The 15,438-nt window shown below is 39.9% G+C and overlaps 1 protein-coding gene across 1 annotated transcript in view; it reads right to left on the reverse strand.

Moving 5' to 3' along the window:
- Positions 1-7,013: 7,013 nt before the first annotated feature.
- The window catches only part of LOC142357419 (uncharacterized), a 35,746-nt gene continuing 27,321 nt past the window's right edge, over positions 7,014-15,438 (reverse strand). The window contains exon 4 of the mRNA XM_075409058.1: positions 7,014-7,281. Within this exon, the coding sequence (XP_075265173.1) occupies positions 7,091-7,281 (191 nt within the window). The 3' untranslated portion in view covers positions 7,014-7,090. The remainder of the gene's footprint in view (positions 7,282-15,438) is intronic.

Consider the following 15,438-nt stretch of genomic DNA (forward strand, 5'->3'; position numbering starts at 1 on the left):
TATCTGAAATTTTTAATATTAGAAAACAGCTAAAGAAATTTGAGGAATATTTTTTGAGGTTTTTGGTTTTCACAGGTTTTAATTTGAAAAAAAATGATATCTTAATGAATTTTTCTGGGTACGTTTTTACAAAAACATCAGCTTCAGACACCAACTGATCGACCAAGACAGTCATGCTGAACTTTGTTACCCATATCAATTGAACTACTGAGCGGTAGAAGTCAGTGAAAAGGGTCACTCCGTGACTTCTTGGCGATCTTTTCCGTTTGCGCTCCCCCGTTACCTGCAATTACATAGTAAATCAATATGTACAACTATGGCACGTGCGTCTGGGGATTGCAAATAATCTGCACTCACTAATCTGGGGAACAAACGGAAAAGATCCCTTCGTGCCGAATAAAAAAGTTGGTCGCAGCAAAAACATTCTGTCCTCAACTTGACAAAGGTTTAAGAAAACTCTAAGCAAGGGGGCTGGAACTTTATGTACAATTGTACATTATCAAGCCATTCATGTTGATAGTTGCGTAAGTACTAAAACACAGTTTGCCCACCTTAGAGGAAACTTTGAAAACTTACTAAGACTTATAGTGTGCAGTAGAAAGCTTACAAAACTGTAGGGCGCTGTATAAGGCCGTAGTAAGTTTTCTACAGCACCGTAGTCAAATGATGTAATTAACGATAATATCTAAAATCTGACTTCTTAAATTCGCTTATAAAAATAACGCTTATTTCGTACATGTCATTTTTTCATTACGTTTTGGTTGGCACTGGGTAGAAATTTTGATGCCTCCTTTTGATTACAAAACTTAGTAAGGCGCCGTGCTACGGCCTTACCTAGTTTTCCAAGGTCGGTCAACCTGTGAAGTTGGTTAGAAAGCGCAAAAGTTGATGACCTAGTTAGCATTTCTACATGTTAGAATTTCGATCAAACTATAGTCTTAAACTTAGTGAGAATTAGAAAGAAAGTTTGACTTACCAGATTAGAAAGACAAGCAATTTGATTTTGATCAAAGAAATTATATAAATGAATCGTCAAGAAATGATGCTGAGAATCAATATTCGGTTCAAATTGGTGAATCTAGATAACTATTATTAGAGTTAGATTAATTGATGTAAAATCTTCCCACCACGTATTAAATGATGATGATATCTCCGGAAGTGTGAATGAATTCTTAGAAAAGTGCAAATGCATTCCATTTATGGTTCCCTTTGCGACTGATTTGCAGAAGCAAACCATATTGGGTATCCCTTGCGACCCCCACTATAAATCACGGTGCTAAGATGTTTTGTATCTTGACTTTTTCACACTGATAATGGGTATATATACAGCTGATTTTTGAGTCCTTTTTCATCCCCAAATTCAAATCACCATCTTGATCTTATAATCAGATCTCTCCTGTAAATCTCTAAATTCTACTGTAAAATATCATTTTGTTATTCTCTCATTTTTGAGAAATTAATTCTTTTACTTAGTTAAAAACGCTTTTTATTCCGCTTGCGAAAGTCCATAACCCAACAGGTTATGGGCCCAGCAATTTTTTAAGTCATAAAATTAATTTCCAAAACAAAACTAATTTGTTGTTGACAGTCATAATCCTTTTCTGCTTAGTACCTTTTCTTTTCACAATTGTTTTGCCTGCTCAAACTTCAATGGATCAACAGACAGTGAAGCTGCTGACCTACACAGGAAAGGCACAGGACTTTCCAATCTGGAGCACAAGATTTGTGGCGATGATGCAGACGAAGGGACTCTACAAATCACTACTGGGGACAGAGGAGCAACCCAATGAGCCTGCGCCACTGGCCAATGGGGCAACCAATGATGAGAAGAAGAACCACAAGGTGCTGAAGGATGCATATGAGAAAGAAGTTGCAGACATCAAGGAGAAACGGAACAATGTGTGGTGCCATCTGGCACTGACTCTAGATGCAACAACCCTCATGCTGATGAGACATGACTGTGTGGGAGATGATGGCATTGGAGATGGAGCAAAGGCTTGGAAGCTTTTGCAAGAGAGATTTCAGAGTGTGGAGACGCCGACAGTGGTGACTTTAGTGGCACAGCTTGCTCGACTGCAGCTCGAGGATTCTGAGGATTTGGACAGCTTCTTCATCAGAGGACAGGAGTTGCTCACAAGGCTACAAGAAGCAGGGGAAGCAGTCTCAGAGACCCTCTTCAACGCCTTGGTCCTCAATGGTCTGCCAATGAGGTATGAAAGTTTTGTAATACAGGAAAGCTTCAACCCGGCAACGAACTTCACAGAGTTGAGAAAAAGGCTGCAGAACTTTCATGAGAGCACGGTGCAGAGACACAAGGGACAAAGTGGTTCAGTGGCACTGGCAGTGAAGCGTGACTTCAAGAAGGGACCCAAGAAAGGAAACTGCTTTGTGTGTGGGATCCCTGGACACTTTGCCAAGGACTGCAGGAAGAAGGAGACAGCACAATGCAGCAAGTGTGGTGAGAAGGGTCACCTAGACAGGGCATGCAAGAGACAAAGAGATGGAGGCAAACATGAGTCAGTGGCAATGGGTCCAACATTGGCTACACCAGACGAGGAATGCTGGGCAGCTCTGACCCAGTGGAAGACAGCAGGCATGCTAGTGGACAGTGGTTGTACAGATCACATAGTGACGAACATCGAAGCGTTCCTGGATTTTGTGCCCACTCAATCAGTGGTCAGAAATCCCAACGGAGAGGCTTCCAGAGTGGTGGGCAGAGGCTGTGTGAGGATCAGCATACCCTCAAACAAAGGGGAATTCCAATGCCAACTCAAAAACGTTTTGTGTGTGCCGGACTATTCTTCAAACCTCCTATCAGTCTCAAGATGCACGGAGTGTGGACATAGCTTCACTTTCGAGAAAAAAAAAGCTGCATGAAACTCCAGAAGGGAACTCGGGTAAAACTAACACAAGAAAATAATTTGTTTTACTTACCCTGCAGCGTTCTAGAATTCAAGATGAGTTCCAACAGCGTGAAACTTGACAGTGCAAGGAAGTGGCACAGACGATTGGGTCATTTGAATCAAGCGGATGTGGTCAGGAATGCACCAGAGACAGTGGGGGAACTCGATGATGTATGCAATGTGTGTGCATTGGCCAAGATCACAAAGACTCCAGTACCAAGAGTGGCAGAGACCCAAGCAGAAGAGAAGCTGGAGAGGGTGTTCACAGACGTGATGGGACCTTTCAGAGTAGAGTTACTGTCAGGGTTCCGGTTCTGCATTGTGTTTGCAGACCAGTACACGAAGTTTGTGTTTGTGGACTTGCTTAAGGCAAAGAGTGAAGCACTGGCCAGCCTGAAGAAATTTGTTCTCAGTGTGGGGACGCCCAAGAAGCTGAGGCAAGACAATGCGAAGGAGTTTCTCTCAGAGCAGTTCGAGACGTACTGCTTAGATGCAGGCATTCTACAGGAGAAGACCATACCAGAGACGCCACAACAGAATGGGTTAGCTGAGAGGTGCAACAGGACACTGCTGGAGATGGCAAGATGTTTGCTCATTGACTCAGGACTTCCAAAGATGATGTGGGGAGCAGCAATTCTTCACGCAGCAAGGATCAGAAACTTGGTTGTGAGACGAGGAGAAGAAAAATGCCCAGCAGAGCTGATGAGAGGTATAAAACCTAAGCTTCCAATTAGTAATTTATCTATTTTTGGTTGCACATTCTTCATGAGGAAGAGGGACAGAGAAGTCAGCAAACTTGAACCCAAGGCACTGGAAGGAAAGTTTGTGGGTTACACTGAAGGAGAAAACGGATACCTGGTGTACATACCCAACACACGCAAGGTGATGGCAGTTCGAGATGTGATCATCAAGGAGTCTGAAGTGGGCTCAACCCCTGACAACAAAGAAACGGCGGACCTACTAGATGATGGGTCGGAACTGGGAATCTGGCACCCAGATGATGGTCATCAAGACGATGACAACAGAGAACGACAGGACACATCTACTGCAATAAAGGAGGAGTGGCATGACGCAGGGAGCGTGAATACTCAAGAAACAACACTGAGACAAGAGGCCTCGGATGTTGGAGAAACAGCACTAGATGAAGAATCTACTGCAACAAGAGGGAGTCACAGAGACTCAGATTCACTGGAAGACAGTGACACAGAAGACTTCTCACAGTTAGAGACAGTTGGCTTCAATGAAGATGCACTGGAACACGCGGAAAGAGCGGAGCCCAGACGAGGGACACGAACAAGGAATGTTCCGCAATTTTTTGGAGAAGTCAGGACCCATCTTGTTGTGACTGAGGGCGACTATGTGGAACCCAAAACAGTCTACGAAGCCAAGCAAGGTGACGATTGGGACCAGTGGCACCGGGCAATGAAGGACGAGGTCAAGGCACTCCAAGACAACGAGACTTGGAACCTAGTGAGACCACCCACAGACAGGGACGTCATACCGGGCAAATGGGTTTACAAAGTGAAATTGGGACCAGGTGGTCAAGTGGACAAATACAAAGCGCGCTATGTGGCGAAAGGCTTCAAACAAGTGGAAGGACTGGACTACTTTGAGACTTTTGCGCCTACCTGTAAGCCAGAGACATTCAGGATTCTACTTCAGCTATCAGCGAAGCAAGGCCATGTGATGCACCAATTTGATGTCAAGACTGCTTTCCTGCACTCACCAATCGAGGAAGAAGTGTATCTGGAACAGCCACAGGAGTTTGTAAAACGCGGATCAGATGGGGAGAAGTTAGTATGTCGACTAAATAAATCAATTTATGGTTTGAAACAGGCTGCTAACAACTGGTACAAAGAGCTGGCAAACATCCTACTGAGACAGGGGTTCACCAGAAGCAGGAACGATCACTGCTTGTTCGCAAGATCAGAAGCAGAGGATCACACCTTCATCTTGGTCTGGGTTGACGACATCATAGTAGCATCAAGAAGTATGACAGTGGTCTCTGATGTCAAGAAGGCACTAGAAGCAACCTTTCACATGGAAGACAGAGGGAGACTACACTGGTTTCTGGGTCTAAGAATCAGACGAGAAGAGGGCAAAGTCACAGTCGACCAAGAACGCTACATAGAAACAATGCTTGAGCGGTTTCAAATGGATCAATGCAAACCCTCAAGAACTCCAGTTGATTTGAATTTGAAACTTCAGACAGCACAGAACGGAGACGAAGAAGTGGACCAGAGGATCTACAGAAGCTTGGTTGGATCACTTCTGTATCTGGCCAAACAGACGAGGCCAGACATCATGTTCACAGTCAACATTCTGTCCAGACACATGAATGCACCTACCAATCAACACTGGATGTGCGGAAAACGACTTCTGCGATATCTTCAAGGTTCAAAAGGTTTAAAACTTACTTACACAAAAGAGGCTAGTTATGATTTAGTGGGGGAAAGTGATGCAGACTGGTCTGGAGACGTGAACGACAGAAAATCAACAACGGGCTATTACTTCAAGCTCAACGGACGTGGCGCAGCACTCAGCTGGGGTGTCAAGAAGCAGGCCACAGTTGCTCTTTCTTCATCAGAAGCAGAATATCAGGGCATGGCAGCAGCAGTTCAGGAAGCACTCTACCTGAAACAACTTCTAGAGGATTTTGGCATCCAACAGAAACGTCCAATAGCAATTGGAGAAGACAACCAAAGTTGTATCAGACTCTGCCAAAACCCAGTCATGCACAAAAGGAGCAAGCACATCGAAACAAAGTTTCACTTCATCCGGGACAAAACGGAGGATGGGACTATTTCAATTCATTACGTTCCTACAGACAAAATGGCAGCGGACATCTTCACAAAGTCCTTACCCGTTTCGAAAGTGGAAACATTCAGAGCAGTTTTGATGGGAACAGACTCTACGCAATCAGCTCAAGTCTGAGTGGGGGTGTTAGAATTTCGATCAAACTATAGTCTTAAACTTAGTGAGAATTAGAAAGAAAGTTTGACTTACCAGATTAGAAAGACAAGCAATTTGATTTTGATCAAAGAAATTATATAAATGAATCGTCAAGAAATGTTGCTGAGAATCAATATTCGGTTCAAATTGGTGAATCTAGATAACTATTATTAGAGTTAGATTAATTGATGTAAAATCTTCCCACCACGTATTAAATGATGATGATATCTCCGGAAGTGTGAATGAATTCTTAGAAAAGTGCAAATGCATTCCATTTACGGTTCCCTTTGCGACTGATTTGCAGAAGCAAAAAATATTGGGTATCCCTTGCGACCCCCACTATAAATCACGGTGCTAAGATTAGTTTTGTATCTTGACTTTTTCACACTGATAATGGGTATATATACAGCTGATTTTTGAGTCCTTTTTCATCCCCAAATTCAAATCACCATCTTGATCTTATAATCAGGTCTCTCCTGTAAATCTCTAAATTCTACTGTAAAATATCATTTTGTTATTCTCTCATTTTTGAGAAATTAATTCTTTTACTTAGTTAAAAACGCTTTTTATTCCGCTTGCGAAAGTCCATAACCCAACACTACACAAATTGAGATTTTTATTCAGATCTCAGCAATCTTGAATGCGGTTGGCTGTTCTGATATTTTCCTGTTTCACCTCATTTTGATGGATATATACGTTACGGAAGAAAACTTAAGTGGAAAGACAGTTTAATTGAAACTTATTCCAACCAAATTATTTTTGGAACAGGTAAAATAATTTTCATCAGTTTAGGGAATGAAATCAAAGCAAAACTCAATCAAATGTTAAAGCAGTGTCTAATTCAGCAATTTAAACTGGCTCCACTTAAAAAAATCAATTGACGCAATAATTTCAAACATAAATTTCTATTATCATGAAATTTCATATGGAAGTCAATTTTAATTTTGTCATTTTCATTTTATTAAAGTTTCTATCAGCCAAATTATTATGTTAATTGGATAAGATTTTGCAAACCAGAATGTGAACGCACTCGTACATCTTATAAAGTTGTAGCTTTCAGTACTTTGACTTTTTCTGTTCAGCTAGTTTAAACTGCTGTTTAATTTTTGCTATTGTGGAAAAATTTTATCTACCTCACATTGGAAAAATTGGATATTTTTGAATGATTCCCCCCTAAAGATTTGTTGCTTTTGATATTACAGCAATTTATAACCAAAAGTATAGCATGATTTGTTCTACTGGGGGGCTTCAAATGGCGTATAAACTTCGTACCCATACACTTGAACCTCACAAAATGACAGAGTTCCAATTTCGTTTTCAAGGACTATATTAGATGGGAATCTATCACACTGAACAGAGATCCACTGGCCTGGATCCGTCACTTTAGCAACCTGGCAACCTTCCACGTAGATTTCTTCTCCAATCACTGTAACAAAAACATTGATACTATTCAACTAAAAAATAGTAATATCCCCCCACACTTCAGAACGTTGATTTTGTGAGCACGAATGCCCCTTTTGGTGTCTGTGGCCACTTTTTTGCATCTGAAACGTTGCTGTGCCCAGGTAGAGGTCCCAGACGGAAGTGACCTCTGATCAGGTCTAATTCGAACGCACACGGTGTGTTTCTAGACTAAAATTACAGGTTCTGGAAATCGTTCCTGGAGAATGACCTGATTTGAGTCTGATCAGAGGTCATGGATCTTTTCAACAATTGCCCCCCCCCCCTTTGCAAAAGGGGGGCCTATTCTTGAATAGAATTTAAGCGAGCGATTTATTAACCAATCAGAGACGACTAAACTCCGTGTATGCTCATACTGTGTTAAACTGGATAGAATAAAGTGCGCCATGCTAGGGCAATTAGCCGAATTGGAATACAAAGCGATAAGAATTTCCGACTGGCGGGTCGGTGGGCGCGCTTCGCGCGCGTCGTGGCTTCGCCGCGATAACCGACCCGCGATTTCCGGATTACATCCCACAGCGCGTGAGAGGCATGGCCGTGAACAGCGGTCCTCAATTGTACTTAAACTGATATTCGGCTATCTAAACTGTAGGCCAACTGATATTGTGGTAAAGTATAGCACAAAAGGGGTGGCGATTCTCTACTAGGTACCAAAAGGGGGGCAATTGTTGAAAAGATCCTACTTTACTATAACTAATACTATAAAGTTATTTTTAAGAAACGTCTAAATCTGCAGTTACATTTCCTACTTTTTAAGGAGACCGGCAATTTGTTAGACATTGGACGCTTCTTCCTGACGGTTCCGATGTAAGGCAACCAAATTAGTGTCTCCAAATTAGTGTATGGTCAGAACAGATATGTTTTCTTGACTCTCAGCAGAGCTATCATCTATTTACTCATTACAAACAAATAAGAAAAAAACGCATGCTCAAATTGACGTCTGATCAGAATTTCGTGCACTCAATATGATCTCTGAACAGACCGTCTCAGAGTTAAGTTAGTCGTAATGAGACTGTCCAGACTAAAGTGCCCTCTGATCATATCAACTGAGACCGAAATGACCTCGGATCTTTTCAACAATTGCCCCCCCTTTGGTGCCTAGTAGAGAATCGCCACCCCTTTTGTGCTATACATTACCACAATATTAGTTGGCCTACAGTTTAGATAGCCGAATATCAGTTTAAGTGCAATTGAGGACCGCTGTTCACGGCCATGCCTCTCACGCGCTGTGGGATGTAATCCGGAAATCGCGGGTCGGTTATCGCGGCGAAGCCGCGACGCGCGTGAAGCGCGCCCACCGACCCGCCAGTCGGAAATTCTTATCGCTTTGTATTCCAATTCGGCTAATTGCCCTAGCATGGCGCACTTTATTCTATCCAGTTTAACACAGTATGAGCATACACGTAGTTTAGTCGTCTCTGATTGGTTAATAAATCGCTCGCTTAAATTCTATTCAAGAATAGGCCCCCCTTTTGCAAAGGGGGGGGGCAATTGTTGAAAAGATCCGTAAAGTACTAGCATGAGTCCACCAACAGAGCCAGCTACCATTAGCAATGGCTTGCAAAGGTTTAAATTTATTAATCACATCGTGTGAATCACATCCCTTACTTTTTGTCTATCACGCCTTTCTTTCTTATCATTGCATTGAATCTTCTTCACTTCGTTGCATTGTATAATTGAATCTTGAGGCAGTTGCAAGTATAAATGGGCGTATTTGTCTCTTATTGCAACTTAAACCTGGATTTAAAGCTTAAGCCAACAATTAGGTCTGTTGTTCGCTCAGAAGTACATCGCATTCAACTGTTAGTCCTGATAATAAAAAAAATAGTCCCATATGCTTCATTCTCGGTCGATTCTTTGCAAGGAAAATTGTAACCGGAAATTGTTGTCACAGTGGCTATTTCAACTTTTGTTGATGAATTTCTTCTACTGCATTAAAGATGAAACTGAACGAAGTAAAATTTTTATGCTCTATTCATCGACCTTACCTGTTACCCGTGCCATAACTCCAGAGTAGAACATGACTGAAGCATAATAGATCAAGGAGATGCAGTGTAGACTGGATCAGGAACGGGTTAGGGCAAGAAAACCTCTCAGGTATGGATCTGAGTCTGATCACCACTTTTTAGGGTTGACAGAGTATCGGCAGAGTATAACTCCAACTCTACTCTGGAACTTTTTTCGACAAAATTTTTCCAGGAAAACAGGTCTGCAAGAGCTGGACTCCTCTGGGACCGCTCTTGACTGAGAGGCGCTAGAAAATGCGTAATTTGGTAATTTGCGGTGCCCCTGATCAATCAAAGCGAGCAATCACTAGTTTAACAAAATTTGTCAACTTAGCTAGCAGGGGTCAGCTTCCCGAATTCGTTGCTCCTATACTATGTAGTGCAACAATAACTGCATTGAAAAAATTGAAAGGTGGGGTCCGTCCTATCGCTGTTGGGTAAGTCATTCGACGTCTTTTTGCTAGATGCATAGCTCGTGAAGCGAATTCAGATGCTGCTGATCTTTTTAACACAAAACAATTGGGTGTAGCAGTCAAGGGTGGTGCTGAGGGTATAGTACATGCAACAAGAGTTTCCTTTGAAAAACTGCAAAGGTCAAAAGATTCCGGAATATTGCAGATTGATTTCAAAAATGCCTTCAATTCGGTAAAAAGAAGCAAGGTTTTGGAAGCAGTCGCAAAATTCTTACCTAGTGTTGCCCCTTTTGCGACTTTTTGCTACTCACAACACAGTCATTTGCATTTTAACAACACATACTTATGTAGCCAATCGGGAGTCCAACAAGGGGATCCTTTGGGGCCGCTTTTGTTTTCACTAGCTCTGTGGCCAATCATTAAAGAAATTGAAACAAAATTACCAAATCTAGTACAGCATAACTGGTATTTGGATGATGGCATCCTTGCTGGTACCCACCAACAACTTTGCACAGCATTGAATTTGTTGACAAATTTGGGTGAAGGATGCGGCTTAGAGCTCAGAATAGAAAAATGTGAGCTTTGGTCACCCGTTGATCTGAACGCTATAGATAACAGAGTAAAAAGAAATAGCAAAGAAGGACTTGAGATCTTGGGCGCTGCCATCGGCAATCCCAGTTTTGTTGCTGCATCTTTGAGAAAAAGAGTCAACAAAATAGAAAAACTGCTCGATAACTTGGCGTACCTAGACGACCCACATTGTGCGCTTGGAATTCTTCGAAGCTGTCTTGGTGCCCCAAAGATGGTATATTCCCTGCGATGTAACACTCCATCTGACGAATCCTCTGTTATTTTGCAGGATTTTGACAAGCTTCAGAGAACAACATTTGAGAATATGTTAGGCACCCTTATAAGTGACAACGCTTGGAAGCAGGCTTGTCTACCAATAAGCAAAACTGGTGTTGGAATTAGACAAGCAATTGACCAATTGAAAGCGGCGTTTGTTGGGTCAGTATCGCAGGCAGACGCTTTAGTGGAACAAATAACCGGTGAGAAAATTACAGACAATCAAATTTTCAAAGAAACAGTGGAAGAACTGAAGAATCTAGAAATTAGCCAATATACGCAACACAAGATTCAGGAGGCACTTGACGATGCTGCTTTTTCTGACCTTCTTGGTAATCAGACTTCAAACCGGGAGAAAGCTCGTTTGCTTTCACTAACGTTGCCTCAATCTGGTGCCTGGCTTTCCGCACCTCCAATCCCTAGTCTGGGCCTTCACCTTCAGCCAAATGAATTCAGAGCCGCATTGAAGTATCGTATTGGTGTTCCGTTATACATTGAGGAACGAAAGTGCCCTTACTGTCAAAACGGCAGACTGGACAAGCTGGGTGATCACGCTTTAAGCTGTCATGGTCGGGGGGATTTGATATCGCGGCACGATAGAGTGAGGGATAGAATATTTGCTGCTTGCTCGACCGCAAACTTATCACCCGTCTGCGAACAGAAAAATTTGATTCCAGATAATAACTCAAGGCCAGGAGACATATACTTGCCCAGCTGGTCAGCGGGACAACCATCTGCGTTAGACGTAACCATAACTTCCCCACTGCAGCCCAGTCTAATTTCAGATGCGGCGAGGAGGTGTGGTTTTGCTCTGACAAATGCTGAAGATAGCAAATATGAACAATATGCCCAAAAATGTGCCGAAATAGGTATCCAGTTTGTACCACTCGCGTTTGAATCTTTCGGGGGCTTCTCAGATTTGGTCCGAAAAACTTTCAAACGTATAGCCTTGCTTGCCGATAACCGAAACTTTCAACCAGCTGGTTTATCAGTTGCCTACAATCGATTATCGCAAGGAGTCTCAGTGACTTTAATGAGAGGTTCAGCCACAATGCTGATCGCCAGAGATCCCCTGTTATGAGACTCTTTCCTGCGACAACACCTTCAGCCCCACAATAGTTATTTCACAGTATTGACTCACCCAATTTTAGTTGCCCAGTTATTGCTGTGCGCGAACTTGTTTGTCACCCAATGAGTGGGGACAATGCTCACTTCTTCTGTTCAACCCGATTGTGTGGGTTGATTTTGAAGAAATTTTGAAGACCCGATTGTGAGGGTTTCTGGGAACAAATAAAAGGCAAATACTCAATTGCGTGGGCGCCATGGAGATTTGTGGGCACAAGGTTGATTGCAAGAAAACTTTCTGAGAATTGACTGAACTTAGAAATGATTTAAACCATGATTTCCCCAACCAAGCACACCTTAAATTTATGATTATTTTGAAAAAAAAAAAATTGGTAATAACGTGGGTTGCAATATTTTAAATAATTTTTGGTTCTAATTTTTGGTAACAATTAGGTTGTTATATTTTTAGAATAAGAAGGAAGAGCTATACTATACTAGGAAGAGCTATCCTAAAAAGAGAACTTAAAACAATAGTAAAAAAATTCCCTTGAACAATAAAATCTATTTGAAGAAAAAATCAGTCGATTTTACTCCCCGCGTAGAGACGACAAGGATGCTTGTTAAGGTGCGTTCGCACATGATGTTGCGACCCGAGCTCATCTACACTTTTGACTTAATTGTCAACCAAATGAGGAGATAATGAAATAAATGTTTGAGTTTAAAAGAACGTTTAAAAAACCTAACTAATTATTGAATTACATAATGCCATGCCTCATTACAGCACTGACGAGATCTGTCATTGAAAAAACTACGAGAAAAAAAACAAACAACAAAAGAAGCAAAAACAAAAATTTCACGGCAAAAACTAAGTATCTAAATTTGAACGCAGCTGGAAACATCGCGAAAATTCAATCGTATAAAAACTAAACTGCACAAATGTACATTGTCCATACTATATAGCATATGGCAGTTTTCCTTAATGAGACAAGGTAACAAAGTTGACAAAAGGAAATAATAAAGCGAAATTGAAAAATCAATCAACTTTTTTTAAACCAAATAATTTCTAAAATCTTAAAAATCATCAGCTTTTAACAAAATAATGCTTAATAAATTTCTTAAACCTTCATTATTACGCCAGTAGGACCTATCATTGATTAGATTAAGCCATAGGAACGTAATACAGAAGCAGAAAACTAAAAAAATTAAACAATTTGCGAAAACACAAATTATTGAAGTCATTAAAATCATTAGCTGTTATCTGAATACTATGTATTCTTCCTGACATTTTCAATCATGATGATGCAACTCAAAATTTACTTAAAGCTAAATTAAATGCATTTGGGCCACATTTGAAAATCCGTGGGATCCGCTATTACAAGAACGTGCTAACAGAAGAGAAAAAGAATCACAAGTACACCAGTAAAACTTTTATTTAAACGCTTATTGTCCACAAACAAATCGGTTACAACATGATATTACTGGACATTTAATTTTTTGGATTACAAGTATTTCAATGAGACCTCTCAATGAAGAGAATAAGCTACAAGTTGACGAAAAAAACGACAAAAACTGAAAATTTTAAAAAATCATTGAATATGTATAATGTCATAAACTTTGAGACTATTCGCAAAAAATGACTGCCTCGGGTAACATCAATTCTTGAATAATCAATTACAAGCTTTTGAGATCCGTCAGCATTTTACGCCTAAAGATTAAAAAAGGCAAAAACCGCTAATTCAAAAAAAATGAGCTACAAAAGTGTCGAAGCCATTAAAAAATAACTTTTCGTTTGTGATTTTTCTATCATCCATTAAGTTTTTAAAAGTATGAGATTTTTTTTTCAATTTGATGTCAAAATATCAAAAAATATGATTAAATACCCTAAAAACACGAAATTTGTGAGAAAACCTGTAATATCAACGCCATTGAACTGAATTGCTTTCAGCGAAAGGCAGTAAAAGCCCTCGATGGGGGCATAAGTGTTCCCTCAATAAAACGACAAAGATGTTTGTCATTGACACGTCATCGATACCGTAAGACATTACAAGAGGTCATTGACTAAGAAAACAACAAAAATTACAGGCAAAAACCAAAAATTCAGTTTAAAAGTGCGAGAAGAAGGTGTCAAAGCCATTTAAACCATAAGCTTTTCTTTAAAAACTATATCTATGATCCACTGAACGTTTATTCTAAGCCAATTGGAACTAACACTAATAGGATAACGCGATGAGATTTCAGAAAAACCAAAATAAATCCAAAAACTGTCCAAATGTTCAAAAAGTTTATGAAAAATTGCGAATCGATTTTATTAAACTAAGAGTTAGAAAATAAAGCCGCAAATTAGATTATTTTGGTTGAAGTAGGAAAAAAGGAGTTCTGGTAATTACTGAGACGTTCGTACAGTTCACGAAGATAAGTTTACGATTGGTTAATGTTCAAAATTTTTCGAAAAATTAATTTTGAAGTTTTAACGGACACTACAAGTCAACAAATACGCTCAGTCGTGACTCGATAGAAGAAAAAAGATGTTTTTCATGCATGGGGAATCAATGAAATATCACAATAAGTCTTATGACTATGAGAAAAAAAACAAATTCAGAAACCAATAATTCATTAGAAACGTGCGAGAAGAAAGTGTCGCCGCCATTTATACCATATACTTTTATCTCAAAATTTTATCTAAGCTCCACTTAACGTCATCACAAAACCAATGAGAACGACCAATATTAGGGTAATGTGATAAGATATCAACAGGAACCAAATATACAAAAGTTTCCAAAAAATTTATTTTTTTTTGAAATCTTGTGGCATCGAAGCCATAAAATCAGGAGTTACAAAAAAACAGTAGCCAAAATATATTAGAGTGCTCTAGAGAAAAAAAATTTTCTGAGAAAACAGCTAGTATCAACGCCATTAAACTCAATTGCCTTAAGCGAAAGGCAATAAAAGCGCTCAATGGGAGCATAAGAGTTCTGCTTCAATGAGACGATATTCGGCATTGGATATTTGGCATTGACATTTCATCGATACGATAAGACATTACAATAAGTTGTTGAATAAGAAAACAAGAACAAATTCAGGCGAACACCAAAAAATCAGTAGAGAAGTGCAAGAAGAAAGTGTCGAAACCATTTAAACCATCAGTTTTTCTTTGAAAACTTTATTTGTGATCGATTGAACGTCCTTTCTAAGTGAATTGGAAGTAACACTAATAGGATAATGTGATGAGATTTCAAAGGAACTAAAAACAAATCCAAAAACTTTCTAAAACTCCAAAAAATTATGAAAACTCGCGCATCGAACTTATCAAACCAATAGTTAGAAGATAAAGCCGCAAATTAGAATATTTTTGTGAAATTGAAAAAAAGAAGTTCCGGCAATTACTGAGACGTTAGTTCAAATCAAAAATTTTTTTGAAAAATTGTTCTTGAAGTCTTAACAGCCTCTAAATTCAGTAGTTTTCAACAGAAGTCATTAGAACCGCTCAGTCATGACTTGATAGAAGGACAAGGATGTTTGTCATGCATGGGTAATCAAGAAGATATCACAATAGGTCTTATGACTATGAGAACAAAAACATATACAGAAACCAAAACTTCATTAGAAGAGTGGGAGAAAAAAGAGTGGCAGCCATTTATACCATATCCTTTTACCTGAAAATTTTGTCTATGCTCCACTTAACGGTTCTTTAAAACCAATGGCAGCCATCAATATTCGGATAATGTGATAAGACTTAAACAGGAACCAAAAATACAAAAATATTCAAAATTTTAAATTTTTTTTGAAATCTTG

Source organism: Convolutriloba macropyga, unplaced genomic scaffold (assembly GCF_964194025.1).
Source record: "Convolutriloba macropyga unplaced genomic scaffold, txConMacr16.3 SCAFFOLD_791, whole genome shotgun sequence".
In the NCBI taxonomy this organism is placed as follows: Eukaryota; Metazoa; Xenacoelomorpha; order Acoela; family Convolutidae; genus Convolutriloba; species Convolutriloba macropyga.